This window comes from Lepidochelys kempii, chromosome 1 (assembly GCF_965140285.1).
Source record: "Lepidochelys kempii isolate rLepKem1 chromosome 1, rLepKem1.hap1, whole genome shotgun sequence".
Lineage (NCBI taxonomy): Eukaryota > Metazoa > Chordata > Testudines > Cheloniidae > Lepidochelys > Lepidochelys kempii.
In genome coordinates this window covers 3,294,911-3,309,881 of record NC_136380.1, presented here as the reverse complement: position 1 = coordinate 3,309,881, position 14,971 = coordinate 3,294,911, and the positions used below count along the sequence as shown (strand labels likewise).

General features: G+C 45.1%; 1 protein-coding gene across 1 annotated transcript; it reads left to right on the top strand.

Moving 5' to 3' along the window:
- The first annotated feature begins 8,586 nt into the window (after window positions 1-8,586).
- LOC140901999 (olfactory receptor 52K2-like) lies at window positions 8,587-9,528 on the top strand. The gene has a single exon (XM_073321562.1). The coding sequence runs from the start codon at window positions 8,587-8,589 to the stop codon at window positions 9,526-9,528; it is 942 nt and encodes a 313-aa protein (XP_073177663.1).
- Window positions 9,529-14,971: the final 5,443 nt, after the last annotated feature.

Genomic DNA, 14,971 nt, shown 5'->3' with positions numbered 1-14,971 from the left:
AATAATACCACATAGTTCAGGGTTAATTTGCAGACAGGCTTGCAGAAGCAAGGTCATAGGTACTGGCAGTTTTGCTAATTAGTATATAAAAAAGTAAATAACTAAAAATAAAAAAAAAACAATATGCAAATAAACAACCTCATGTCTAAGTGCCTCTACTAATAAAAGTTTTTTAAAAGTTTTAAAAAGTAATAACTTAATGGGGTCATTATGACCAATGTGTTTCGTAGAAGTTAGTTATAAAATGTTTAAATAATAAAGTGTACTTAGGAGCAGTCCTCGGAAGCTATCCTGGAAAAGACGTTTTCCTGACATCTTTACTCCCTGACAGGGAGGTGTTTGGCCAGTGCTGATCTGTCGTTGATTACTCAATACAGTCTCAGAATAGAGATAAACATCTGGGATGTTCTAAACCTATTGCTTATGTCTATGTGTGCTTACATCTAATAAACTGCAGTGTTAGACAAGAGAACACCTATTTGAATTACTCCTTGATCAAACAGAATCACTGAGTTCCTGTTGATTTATTCCTTACCCCTATATACAGGAATCCCATAGTAGAGCTCAGGCTGACCATGGGGAATGTAAGAGGAAAATTTGTGCTCTTAGCACTATGTTGGGAGAGCAGAAGGGCTGTGATTCGAGGTAGTCACAGCCTGGGAAGCGGGGGCGGGTCAGATGAGGATGTGGACTCTTATCCTTCTCATTATGATAATGAGGAAAGTGTTCCCCATGATCTTCCTTTTCCCTTGGGCACCTCTAAGCAATCCCCTTATTGTCCCCTTTACTTGAAACACTGGAAAAGTTGCAGAAGCCCCAGCCCATGGCTCCAATAGTGACGACCTCAGCATGGAAACAGGGTGGTCAGAAGGGGGAAGGAACAGAAGAGCAGTAGAGATTTTACCATAAAATGGTAAAAAAAAAAAAAGAAAACCTTAATCAGCTCCAAACAAATTAAAATTACTGAACGTGCTAGACCCCAAAAGGACATTTGGAGCACAATAAAAAAAAATTAAGAACCCACTCCCAAGAAAGTTTTGTGTTTCAAATCAAGTACGTGAATGGAAAAAAAAAATTAAAAATTAACTTGTGCCATGTTTGCTGGCATTGGATCTCCATGTGTGCTTCTTTAAATGTATAAATCCGAAAGCTGTTGTATTTGAGGCGAGGGAAGACTTCCCATAAATAACAGCAAAATGTAAAGTGAACAATACCCTTGACATCACTACTGGTTCCAATATCCTGGGGGGAAAAATTACTCTTTTAGACCCCTACCGATGGATATTTTCCCGCTACGGTAAAGCTGAAAGTGTGGGAAAAAACATCAGTGTGGGAATGAACAAGAACTGGCAATGCATTATAGTTTGGATTGCAAAGGATTTGTATGGGCGATTACAGAATCCCTATCACTTCGGTGTCAACATCACCATTCTTTTGTATTCACATGGACTTGTTGAAAAAGCATATTTGTTAATATAAAAAATTAAAGACTACCCGTATGGTTGTTTTCACTGGATGGAATCTGTCAGACTGCTAATTAATTGTAGCAAGCCCAAGTGCACTCATTTGTGGAATGACATCCCTAAGCGAACAACCCCGGGGGATAAGACAATCCATTGTAGGCTGTAATAATTTGTTGTTTCCAAAGGCGCTAAAATAAAAATAAAAAAAGCAAAATTGCAAATAGTGACAACAAAAAAAAAGGAAAATCCTTTTGTCTTCCACTTAAAAAGGCCTGGGTTTTCAGAAAGCTTACAACAAAAATAAAAAAGGTTTAAAATAAAGGATGGTAAAATGGTGCCTTGGTAAAATAGTTATCAACATGCAGCCCAATATCACAGAAAAAGGGCTCCTTCAGGGACCCCATAAAGTCAGAGGCATGGAGGTGTAAACTTTGGAACCAACTTAAAATAATTTAATTGGAGCATATGTGGTTCAAACCAATGTAAAAAAGTAATTGGTAACTAATCCATTCCACAACGTAAAAAAAAGTAATTGTGAATATTACCTTAGCAAATATTTTAGCAATAAAACCCCATTGTAAAAAGTTTGTTCAACCATTAGATCAGAGCTGAAAAAATTAAATAAATCTTCATAATATTCCCATACCGCATATGAATAAAAAAAGGGACATCTTCATAACACTTGGTGCTGGGGTCGAAGTTCTTAATAGCATAAATAAAATAAATGCAATGGGTCAACTCCTAAAGGAGTGAGCAATGCCCCTGAAGGTATACTTAGATCAGCTAAGTTCCACATGAAATAGGGTGGCGCAGGTTTCAGAAATATAGAAACAATTCCTAAAAAAAAAACAAAAACAAAAAGACACCTCTGTCTCCGGCAGGCGGTTGGTGTACGCCAAAGCAATGTTTCCTTGGCCCTGGCATGCATGGAAATGCAAATGTAAGTTATTAATATGGCAAACATATAGTTTGGAATGGCATAATGAAATACACACATTAAAAGTTTCTTCTGTTACAGCCCTCAGCTTTAATATAATCAAATGGTAATAGAACACATGGATCATAAAGTACTGGACATAAAAAAAAGCCCCAAAATAAAAAACGGTAAAATTACGGCCTGCCTAAAAAAATCTGGAATTAAATATAAATGTATTAAAAATGCTTTGCAAGCGCAAAATATATGTTTAAAAGTAATAAAATGTGTTTTTTTCTATTAATCCATTCACAAATAAATCTGTAGTTGTTTATGTGGGTAATAATTGTGTATGCCGTATAAGTTAGTGTCCTGTGCTCATCATTATCTGTGTGAACAGTACAACCCACAATCCCCCCCAAAATAAGTGTTTTTGTCAAATTGTAGTCATTAAAAATGTAATTTTGAATGCTAAGTATTAAAATACAGCCAATTAAAAGTAAAAGTAAAATGCACCTTGTGCTCCAATGTAAAACCTGTACCTATTAAAATTAATTTAATTGCTATAAAAATGTTATTTGAGCATTCCCATTTAAAAAAAACATATTTGCAAGTTTCAGGGTAGGAGGCGTGTATAGTCATGGTTACTGTCCACCATGTTTCTAATAAAATTAACCAATAATTAAAAGTGTCAGGAGAGATTCAGAACACAATTGGTGGGAGACGTTGGTATGGTCTCCCATGGCATTGGAAATTTTCAGTTTGGCTTTACATCAAACTGTGGTGATTCTAATGCTTCAAGTGGCATTGGTTGTTGTGTTCTTAGCACAGACATGCTGGATAAGGTTGGAAGATCGATGGGTTGCAAAGCTAAAGATTTTACAAACCATGGGCACGTCCCAAAAATAAGTCTGGTCTTTAAACAAGGCAAAGTCACGGGTGAAACCGAAAAGTGCCAATGAGAAAATTCTTGCTCAGTCTTGGTTGAGAGCCTTGAGCCTAATGCTGAACTTTCAAAAATAACTCACTGAACTCATTATATATATATATATATATATATATATATATATATATATATATGTAAAGGCCTCAAAATTTAAAATATATGGCCTTTGAAAATGGGAATGGTGACCTGGATTTAAGGGGTGTATATACCCCAGAATGTGATCAAGCTAATTGCCACCGTATTATGAGCACACCACCACAATGAATTAATAAAATAAAACACCACATAGTTAAAGGTCAATCTGAAGACAGGCTTTCAGAAGCAAGGTCATAACTACTGGCTGTTTTGCTAATCAGTATAAAAAAAAGTAAATAACTAAACATAAAAAAATGTAAATAAACAGCCCTAAGTCTATACACCTCTAATAAGAAAAGTTTATGAAAAATTTAAAAAGTAATAACTTAATATTTTAGTTGATTTAGTTGGAGATTGGTACTGCTTTGAGCAGGGGGTTGGACTAGATGACCTCCTGAGGTCCCTTCCAACCCTGATATTCTATGATTCTATGATTCTATGAATAGGGGTCATTATGATCAATGTGATTAGTAGAAGTTAGTTATAAAAAGTTTAAATAATAAAGTGTACTTGGGAGCAGTCCTAGGAAGCTATCATGGGAGAGATGTTTTCCTGACATCTTTACTCCCCGGCAGGGAGGTGCTTGGCCAGCGCTGACCTGTCGTTGATTACGGAATGTCTGTGTGCGCTTACATCTAATAAAGAGCAGTGTGAGCCAAGAGCATGCTGACTGGCATTACCCCTGGATCAGACAGAATCCCTGAGTTCCTGTTGATTTATTCCTTACATGGCCTGAAGTTAAATAGTTAAGTTGCCCCTTTTGGGGTTTCTGACACAAGGTCATAAGTACTGGCAGTTTTGCTAATTAGTATAAAAAAGTAAATAACTAAAAATAAAGAATAAAATCTAAATAAACAGCCTTAAGTCTAGATGCCCCTAATAGTAAAAAGTTACAAAAAGTTAACAGAGATCCTGTAGTTTTCCCAGCTCTCCTCTTTGTGGCAGAGACCCCTTTATATTCTGGGCAGGGTTGGTGGTTTGATAATATGTGACCATGCTGTTCCTTGTGAGGGTCTCATTCTGCCCTCACAGAGCTTCTCCCACCTAGGTCCCATTGGATCCAACGCAACCGCTTGCACCTGGCTGAAGGTAGAATTTGGCTGGGAGGTTATTATCAGTGTATCATTCAATCCCTCTGCATGGGATTGAAATTGTGATGATGATGTCTTCAGACAGCTTCTGTCCTCGGACACAGTGGCCCCTTGAAATGTGGGATTAGTTTAACGCATCAACAAGGGACTCTGTGCTTCACTGTCTATCTGCTAAGAATCTGCTCTCCTGCCAGGTGTGTGAATGGTCCATATCCCCTGTGTGTGTGATGGCAGGGGTCTCTCTGGGTGTCATCTGCCGTTACTTATTTGTAGTACAGCAGTTCTCAGAGGCCATAATTAGAAGTTCTCTGCCCAACTTTCAAAAGACGAAAAAGGTCTCATCGTAAAAACTTTCCACCCAAACTTTGAAATGTGCAGAGCTCGATTCAGTACGTACAAATTATACGTCACTTGGGATAGAGCGAGCCCTCTGCTGGAGCCAGCCCAGGCAGTGACAAGGGCTGTTTCTCTGACTGTGAGTTGAGATACCTGTCAGTTAAATGACAGATCCCAAGAGCAATACCCACTCCCAGGAGTGTCCTACAGGTTTGTAATATTCCTCTGACAGCAGATCGGTCTCATTCACTTCCAGGTTAGGGGGCAGTGATTTATTCATAGGCATGTCCATAGTGCTCATCAGGACCAAGCTCAGACATTTGTGGCTCTGGCTTCACACACATACACCCCACGTGCGGTTGGGGGTATCGTGATCCCCATCTTGCTGACAGGGGAACTGAGGGTGCAAAAGGAATCTAAAGAGCACCTAGCTCTCCTGAGATCCAAGCTGGTGCCCTAGCTACAAGTCCCTGGTCCAGGTGTGTGCTTTCGGTAGCAGTCATGCCGTGGGATGTGTGGCTGGTTGTTTCCATTCTCAGACAGGGAAATGAGTCAGTTTTCATTTTTCTAATTTCTTCCAGGCCGGAATTGATGGCCATCTTTGCCCTGAGAGTGTCCCCACCCCCAAACCCTGTGGGTGAGAATCCCAACGAAATAGAAATGGGCTCTTCCAAAATGTGACAGGAGGCTGCCATTCCAGGACAAGCTCTCTGCCTCTGCCTCCCGTGACAGGCAGCCTCCGGGTTGGGGCATGACTGCTGCTTTATCGAGGCCTTGTCTACATGAGACAGTTGAACCAGTTTTTAAACTGATTTAGGTCAACTGGTGCAAACGCCTGTGTGGATGCCCCTATCTCACTTTCAGAAGGGCTTACTGCAGTTCAGCTTAGACTGATTCCCAGCCAGCTTAACCTAAACCAAAACAACAGAGGCCAGACAAGTTTGCACCAGTTGAACGAAAGCACTTTAAACACACCCTTTATATTAAACCGGGGCAAATTTTTCCTGCTGACACATTCGGAGGTCTCATCTACACACAGGCCAGGTCTACACTACGGACCTATATCAGTATCCATGTCATTCAGGGGTGTGAAAAATCCACATCCCTGAGCAACGTAGTTATACTGACCTAACCCACCCCCCCCTAGTGTAGAGAGAGCTATGTCTCCTGCTGACAAAGCTACCACCTCTTGGGGAGGTGGACTAACTCCACAGACAGAAGAAGCTCTCCCATCAGCGCAGTAGCGTCTTCACTAACTGTACGTGAAGAAAAGCCAACGGACTTGCACCATTTTAACGAAACTGGTTTATTTAAACAGATGCAAACCCTTGTGTGGGCACTTTTTTTTATTGGTTTAATTCTGTCCCTAATCTTCTTAAACTAATCTGCAATAAGCCATTCTTAGTCTGAAAACAGAATGTCCACAAAGTCTTTTGCACCAATTTAACTGAAGGAGTTTAAATTACGCCCTATGTTAAACCAGTGCAACCCTGTGTATACCCGAGCCCCACAGTCTACTTTGTACCCAGTGTCCCCAGAAAACCCAGGCCAGGAGCTGGCGGACGTTCTCGTAGCATGCACAAAGCCAGTCGCAAGCTGCACTTAGATAATGGACAGAACTCTGCTCATGGCTCATTCATTAAAGGCTGAGCTGTAAATGCCTGTGTGGTTAGTACTGACGGTGTGGAGTAAAGTTACCAAAAGGGTTCCTTAGAGGGAGGCGGGCTACACCTGGAGGTGGAATTCCCAGCTTGGGGAGATGCACCCGCGCTAGCTCTGACCCAGCTCGCTCACTACAAATAGAAGTGTAGCTGCTACGGCGTGTGTAGTGGGGCAGGCCAGCCTCCCAAATACACAGCTAGGGGTTCTGATGGGCCTGAGCTTGTCCTCTCACATGACCACGGCTACCCTGCTGGGTTTAGCACGCTCACTTTATCAGAGCTGGGAGCAATGTCTCCAGCTGCTGTGTAGACAAACCCGCAGACACTAGATGGAGGAGTTAGAATATCACTGGGGGAGAAGTAGGCAAGCATGCCCTGCATTCCCATCATGAAATCATGTGGTACCAATCCTTTGGGCGCTTTGTGTGCAAAGCTCCCGCCAATGTCCATAGGACTCCTGGGCTCAGAGAGCTCCCAGGTCAGACCCCTGGTATGAACCTCCTGCATCCTTCCTCCAAAAGGCAGGGCTGTGAGAAAGGCCACATCTCTCCCAGGAATATGTGGGGCTCAGCCCGGCGTCTCCGAGCACCAGGGCCATCCTTAGGCATAGGCAGCATACACAGCTGTGTAGGGCACCCAAATATTTGGGTCTTAGTGTCTAATCTTCCCCCACCTTTTCCTATCCCTGTTCTGACCCTTCCTGCTGGCTCCCACCACAGCTGGCTGCTGCAGCCTGGTGAGTCTTCCTCTGGAGGGGATCTAGTACTTAAAAGTGAAAAAGCCTCCAGCCTGCCAGACCTGTTAGCTCAACATTGAAACTGTTAAAGAGCCATTCAAGTGGTAGTGAAGCCATTTGCCAACCCCCAGGTACATACTGTCAGTTTCTGAACAGGACCTTAGTTTAAAATTTCTTTTAAAATATTTCATTAGCGTGTTGCTGAAGATTATAAAATCATATCTCTAAAAAATCCTTGCATAGATTTTTAGATGCACAATCTGAGGATTCATCTTTAGCCTTAAATGCTTGAACCTTCAGACATATAGTTTTTTAAATAAATCCTTCAAAAGACCACCCTTACCTAAAATACACATGCCAGCCCAGGCTACCGTCAGGCATAGGGGCACCAGTTTAATAATACTGTATAGGGCCCCATAAATGCTAAGGACAGCCCTGCCCGACACTCTAAGACGGCAGCTTCTCCCTAGCTGTGAATGCTGCAAAAACAGACTTAGACACAACAGAATCAGTACGGTTGAATCATTTGCTCTTCTCATGTGAGTTTATTGCTGGAATTGATGTTGGCTTTACAGCTCCGGAGAAAGCTTTGGGGGAGCCAATCTACAATCCCCCACGCCATTCCAATAAGCTTCACCTCTGACTGACAGAGGCTGCCTCTACGGTCGGGGAGGGCAACTTCTTGGCCCACTCCTCTCCATCCTCTCTGCTGAGATTCCCCATTGTCTCACAAGAATCAGGGCTGAGCCATCCAAATCCTTTACCCACGTGAATGGTAATGCTCACATCACTTTCCCTCCCCTCCCCTGCTGCAGGTATTCAGGAGGCAGTGCACAATTAGGAAAAAAACATTCAAAACAGGTCTCTCTTTCAGCTGGCTGCAATGGGCCAGATCTCCAGCTGGTGTAAATGGGTATAACTGTAATGGCTCTCTGGTCATTTCTGACAGCTCAGGACTGAGCAGATGAGTCAATTTTCAGGCAGGATTTTCACAGACAGTTCATAGTGCATCTAATGAGAGGAGTGTAGAGAAAAAGAAACATTGATTTGAACTTCTACAGAGCCCTCAGTTACCACTAAAAGCCTCTGTAATGAGGGTAGAATGGCTGCAGTGCAGGAGCCAAGAATAGGCTATTTGTGACTCACTCTTCGTGTGCCATTAGCACAGGACACGTGAAGAACTAATGCTGAGAAAATGCCACCTTGTCATGTTCCCATCAGATGGTTAATGATTGTTTTAATGGTTAGTTACAGGGCCTGGAAGCAGCCATGCCATGGAACTGAACACACCCAACTGGCCCCACCATGGCAGCTTCCAACTGGACCATGCCCCACCCCTCCACCTTCATCCTCCTCGGCATCCCGGGGCTGGAGGCGGCGCACGTCTGGATCTCCATCCCCTTCTGCTCCGTCTACCTTCTGTCCCTCCTGGGGAATGGCCTCCTCCTGGCTGTTATCAAGACTGAGCCAAGCCTCCATGAGCCCATGTACCTTTTCCTTTCCATGCTGGCACTCGCCGACCTGGTCATCTCCACCACCACCCTGCCCAAAACCCTCTGCATTTTCTGGTTCAGGGACCACACAATTTACACCAACGGTTGCCTGGCCCAGATTTTTTTGATTCACTCAGTTACTTGCATGGAGTCCGGGTTTATGTTGGCCATGGCTTTTGATCGCTATGTCGCTATCTGTAACCCGCTGCGACACTCAGCTGTCCTGACCAATCGGGCTGTAGCAAAGATAGGGCTGGTCATTGTGATGAGGGGGGCTGTGTTACTGGTCCCACACCCATTGCTGCTGAAACGGCTCCGGTACTGCAAGACCAATGTCATTTCTCACACCTATTGTGAGTTCATGGCACTGGTGAAACTGGCCTGTGAGGACACAACAGTCATGAGTGCCTATAGTTTGGCCGTATCGTTTCTCGCCGGGGGATTAGATTTGATCCTCATTGTCCTGTCCTACATCCTGATTCTCCAGGCAGTCTTCAGACTCCCCTCCAAGGAGGCTCGGCGCAAGTCCCTTGGCACCTGCAGTGCCCACGTCTGCGCCATGCTGGTTTTTTACACCCCAGCGAGCTTTACCTACTTCTCCCACCGCTTTGGCCATGTGGAGCCCCACGTTCACATCCTCATCGCCAACATGTACTTGCTCTTCCCTCCCATGATGAACCCCATCATCTACGGGGTGAGAACCCCAGGTATCCGGCAGAGGGCGCTCCGCATCTTGGGCATCAAAATAGACTGAAGGCTCATGGGACAGGTCAGTGGCTGAGGAGCAAGTTCTGTGCAGGCGACATCAGGACCAGCAAGGCCTGTCATTCAGATGGCTCGGTCACTCCAGGCTGTAGAAACCCACTTCAGCTTTGCTGAGCAGCAGGGCTAATAAACACACTTGTCTGGGTCTGCACTCCAGCACGGCATCGACTTTGCCCTGCTCTAGTTCAGTGGTTCTCAAAGCCAGTCCACCGCTTGTTCAGGGAAAGCCTGTGCCGGGCCGAACTGGTTTGTTTACCTGCTGCATCCGCAGGTTTGGCTGATCGCAGCTCCCACTGGCTGCTCTAGAGCATTGTTTACACTCACCATTTCCACCCAGGCAAGCGAGATCAGAGCCTCATTGTGCAAGGTGCTGTGTGACATATAGCAAGAGACCATCCCCGCCCCATGGGCTTCAATCCAAACAGACCAACTATGGGTAAGGCAGGGTTGCGGTAACCCCACATCACAGGAGTGAGATGAGGACCAGGGAGCCCAAGGACTTGCCCAACATCACACAGGGAGTCCAAGACAGCCAGCAATTGCTTCAGGGCAGCAGCCAACCTCTCCTCATTGGAGGTGAGGAGAAACGGTCCCCTGGAGGCAGGTTACACCCAGCTGCCCCATGCAGGGGGTCTTGAACCTGATCTGGTCATTGTCAGACAGAGGAGATTGGACTAGACTGGACCCCAGCCTGAGCCAGTGAACCCAGATCTAAGCCCCGGTCCAGAGCCTTAACCACAAGGCCAGTCCCCCGATCTACCACATGGCAAACTCATACCCAGCTGAATATCCCTCCCCCCGTCACGCACCCTCTCATGCCCAGCCGGCTACCCCACTCCCCCTCTCAGAATCTTTTACATGTTCCCAGGCCAGAAGGAACCTCTCTATCTCATCTGACCCCCCTGCCTATGGGTACTCAGAGAGGCCTGGGAAGGGGCAAGAGTGCTTTCACTACAGCAAAGCACTTTGGGAAGTCAACTATGACTGGGCCTTGGCAGAGGCTGTGATGTTGCACTCATTATGGTTTAATGAAAATATGCTAATGAGTGTGAATATAATGTAACTGGAATATGCTTCATGCAAAAGGTCTCTTGTAAGGAATCATTACAAAGCTTATAATCTACAGAGTGTGGTCATTCTATTTGTATAAATGTATCATAGAATCATAGAATATCAGGGTTGGAAGGGAACTCAGGAGGTCATCTAGTCCAACCCCCTGCTCAAAGCAGGACCAATCCCCAATTAAATCATCCCAGCCAGGGCTTTGTCAAGCCTGACCTTAAAAACTTCTAAGGAAGGAGATTCTACCACCTGCCTAGGTAACACATTCCAGTGTTTCACCACCCTCCTCGTGAAAAAGATTTTCCTAATATCCAACCTAAACCTCCCCCACTGCAACTTGAGACCATTACTCCTTGTCCTGTCCTCTTCTACCACTGAGAATAGTCTAGAACCATCCTCTTTGGAGCCACCTCTCAGGTAGTTGAAAGCAGCTATCAAATCCCCCCTCATTCTTCTCTTCCGCAGACTAAACAATCCCAGATCCCTCAGCCTCTCCTCATAAGTCATGTGTTCCAGAACCCTAATCATTTTTGTTGCCCTTCGCTGGACTCTTTCCAATTTCTCCATATCCTTCTTGTAGTGTGGGGCCCAAAACTGGACACAGTACTCCAGATGAGGCCTCACCAATGTCGAATAGAGGGGGACGATCACGTCCCTCGATCTACTCGCTATGCCCCTACTTATACATCCCAAAATGCCATTGGCCTTCTTGGCAACAAGGGCACACTGTTGACTCATATCCAGCTTCTTGTCCACTGTCACCCCTAGGTCTTTTTCTGCAGAATTGCTGCCTAGCCATTCGGTCCCTAGTCTGTAGCGGTGCATTGGGTTCTTCCGTCCTAAGTGCAGGATCCTGCACTTACCCTTATTGAACCTCATCAGATTTCTTTTCGCCCAATACTCCAATTTGTCTAGGTCCTTCTGTATCCTATCCCTGGCCTCCAGCATATCTACCACTCCTCCCAGTTTAGTATCATCCGCAAATTTGCTGAGAGTGCAATCCACACCATCCTCCAGATCATTTATGAAGATATTGAACAAAACCGGCCCCAGGACCGACCCCTGGGGCGCTCCACTTGACACCGGCTGCCAACTAGACATGGAGCCATTGATCACTACCCATTGAGCCCGACAATCTAGCCAACTTTCTACCCACCTTATAATGCATTCATCCAGCCCATACTTCTTTAACTTGCTGACAAGTATACGGTGGGAGACCGTGTCAAAAGCTTTGCTAAAGTCAAGAGACAATACATCCACTGCTTTCCCTTCATCCACAGAACCAGTAATCTCATCATAGAAGGCAATTAGATTAGTCAGGCATGACCTTCCTTTGGTGAATCCATTCTGACTGTTCCTGATCACTTTCCTCTCATGTAAGTGCTTCAGGATTGATTCCTTGAGGACCTGCTCCATGATTTTTCCGGGGACTGAGGTGAGGCTGATTGGCCTGTAGTTCCCAGGATCCTCCTTCTTCCCTTTTTTAAAGACTGGCACTACATTAGCCTTTTTCCAGTCATCTGGTACTTCCCCCGTTTGCCACGAGTTTTCAAAGATAATGGCCAATGGCTCTGCAATCACAGCCGCCAATTCCTTTTGCACTCTCGGTTGCAACTCGTCTGCCCCATGGACTTGTGCACGTCCAGCTTTTCTAAATAGTCCCTAACCACCTCTTTCTCCACAGAGGGCTGGCCATCTACTCCCCATGTTGTGATGCCCAGCGCAGCAGTCTGGGAGCTGTCCTTGTTAGTGAAGACAGAGGCAAAAAAAGCATTGAGCACATTAACTTTTTCCACATCCTCTGTCACTAGGTTGCCTCCCTCATACAGTAAGGGGCCCACACTTTCCTTGGCTTTCTTCTTGTTGCCAACATACTTGAAGAAACCCTTCTTGTTACTCTTCACATCTCTTGCTAGCTGCAGCTCCAGGTGCGATTTGGCTCTCCTGATTTCATTCCTACATGCCCGAGCAATATTTTTATACTCTTCCCTGGTCATATGTCCAACCTTCCACTTCTTCTAAGCTTCTTTTTTATGTTTAAGATCCGCTAGGATTTCACCGTTAAGCTAAGCTGGTCGCCTGCCATATTTACTCGTCATAGAAGGCAGTTAGGTTAGTCAGGCATGACTTGCCCTTGGTGAATCCATGTTGACTGTTCCTGATTACCTTTCTCTCCTCCAAGTGCTTCAGAATTGATTCCTTGAGGACCTGCTCCATGATTTTTCCTGGGACTGAGGTGAGGCTGACTGGCCTGTAGTTCCTAGGATCCTCCTTCTTCCCTTTTTTAAAGATTGGCACTACATCAGCCTTTTTCCTGTCGTCCGGGACTTCCCCGATCACCATGAGTTTTCAAAGATAATGGTCAATGGCTGTACAATCACATCCACCAACTCATTTAGCACCTTCGGATGCAGTGCATCCGGCCCCATGGACTTGTGCTTGTCCAGCTTTTCTAACTAGACCTGAACCACTTCTTTCTCCACAGAGGGCTGGTCACCTCCTCCCCATACTGTGCTGCCCAGTGCAGTAGTCTGGGAGCTGACCTTGTTCGTGAAGACAGAGGCAAAAAAAGCATTGAGTACATTAGCTTTTTCCACATCCTCTGGCACTAGGTTGCCACTCCAATTTAGTAGGGGGCCCACACTTTCCCTGTCCTTCTTCTTGTTCCTAACATACCTGAAGAAACTCTTCTTGTTCCCCTTCACATCCCTTGTTAGCTGCAACTCCAGGTGTGATTTGGCCTTCCTGATTTCACTCCTGCATGCCCGAGCAATATTTTTATACTGCTCCCTGGTCATTTGTCCAATCTTCCACTTCTTGTAAGCTTCTTTTTTGTGTTTAAGATCAGCAAGGATTTTACTAAAAGAAAAGGAGTACTTGTGGCACCTTAGAGACTAACCAATTTATTAGAGCATAAGCTTTCGTGAGCTACAGCTCACTTCCTCATTTGCATATCGTGGAAACTGCAGCAGGCTTTATATATACACAGAGAATATGAAACAATACCTCCTCCCACCCCACTGTCCTGCTGGTAATAGCTTATCTAAAGTGATCATCAGGTGGGCCATTTCCAGCACAAATCCAGGTTTTCTCACCCTCCACCCCCACACACAAATTCACTCTCCTGCTGGTGATAGCCCATCCAAAGTGACAACTCTTTACACAATGTGCATGACAATCAAGTTGGGCTATTTCCTGCACAAATCCAGGTTTTCTCACATCCCCCCCACACACCCCCATACACACACAAACTCACTCTCCTGCTGGTAATAGCTCATCCAAACTATTACCAGCAGGAGAGTGAGTTTGTGTGTGTATGGGGGTGGGGGGGATGTGAGAAAACCTGGATTTGTGCAGGAAATAGCCCAACTTGATTGTCATGCACATTGTGTAAAGAGTTGTCACTTTGGATGGGCTATCACCAGCAGGAGAGTGAATTTGTGTGTGGGGGTGGAGGGTGAGAAAACCTGGATTTGTGCTGGAAATGGCCCACCTGATGATCACTTTAGATAAGCTATTACCAGCAGGACAGTGGGGTGTGAGGAGGTATTGTTTCATATTCTCTGTGTATATATAAAGCCTGCTGCAGTTTCCACGATATGCATCTGAGGAAGTGAGCTGTAGCTCACGAAAGCTTATGCTCTAATAAATTGGTTAGTCTCTAAGGTGCCACAAGTACTCCTTTTCTTTTTGCGAATACAGACTAACACGGCTGTTACTCTGAAACCTGTCATTATGCAAGGATTTCACTGTTAAGCCAAGCTGGTCACCTGCCATATTTACTATTCTTTCTACACATCGGGATGGTTTGTTCCTGCAACCTCAATAAGGATTCTTTAAAATACAGCCAGGTCTCCTGGGCTCCTTTCCCCCTCATGTTATTCTCCCAGGAGATCCTGCCCATCAGTTCCCTGAGGGAGTCAAAGTCTGCTTTTCTGAAGTCCAGGGTCCGTATTCTCCTGCTCTCCTTTCTACCCTGTGTCATGATCCTGAACTCTACCATCTTGTGGTCACTTCCTCCCAGGTTCCCATCCACTTTTGCTTCCCCTACTAGTTCTTCCCAATTTGTGAGCAGTAGGTCAAGATGAACTCTGCCCCTAGTTCGTTCCTCCAGCACTTGCACCAGGAAATTGTCCCCTACACTTTCCAAAAACTTTCTGGATTGTTTGTGCAGTGCTATATTGCTCTCCGAGCAGATGTCAGAGTGATTGAAGTCTCCCATGAGAACCAGGGCCTGTGATCTAGTAACTTCCGTGAGTTGCCGGAAGAAAGACTTGTCCACCTCATCCCCCTGGTCCGGAGGTCTGTAGCAGACTCCCACCACGACATCATCCTTATTGCTCATGCTTCTAGACTTAATCCAGAGACAC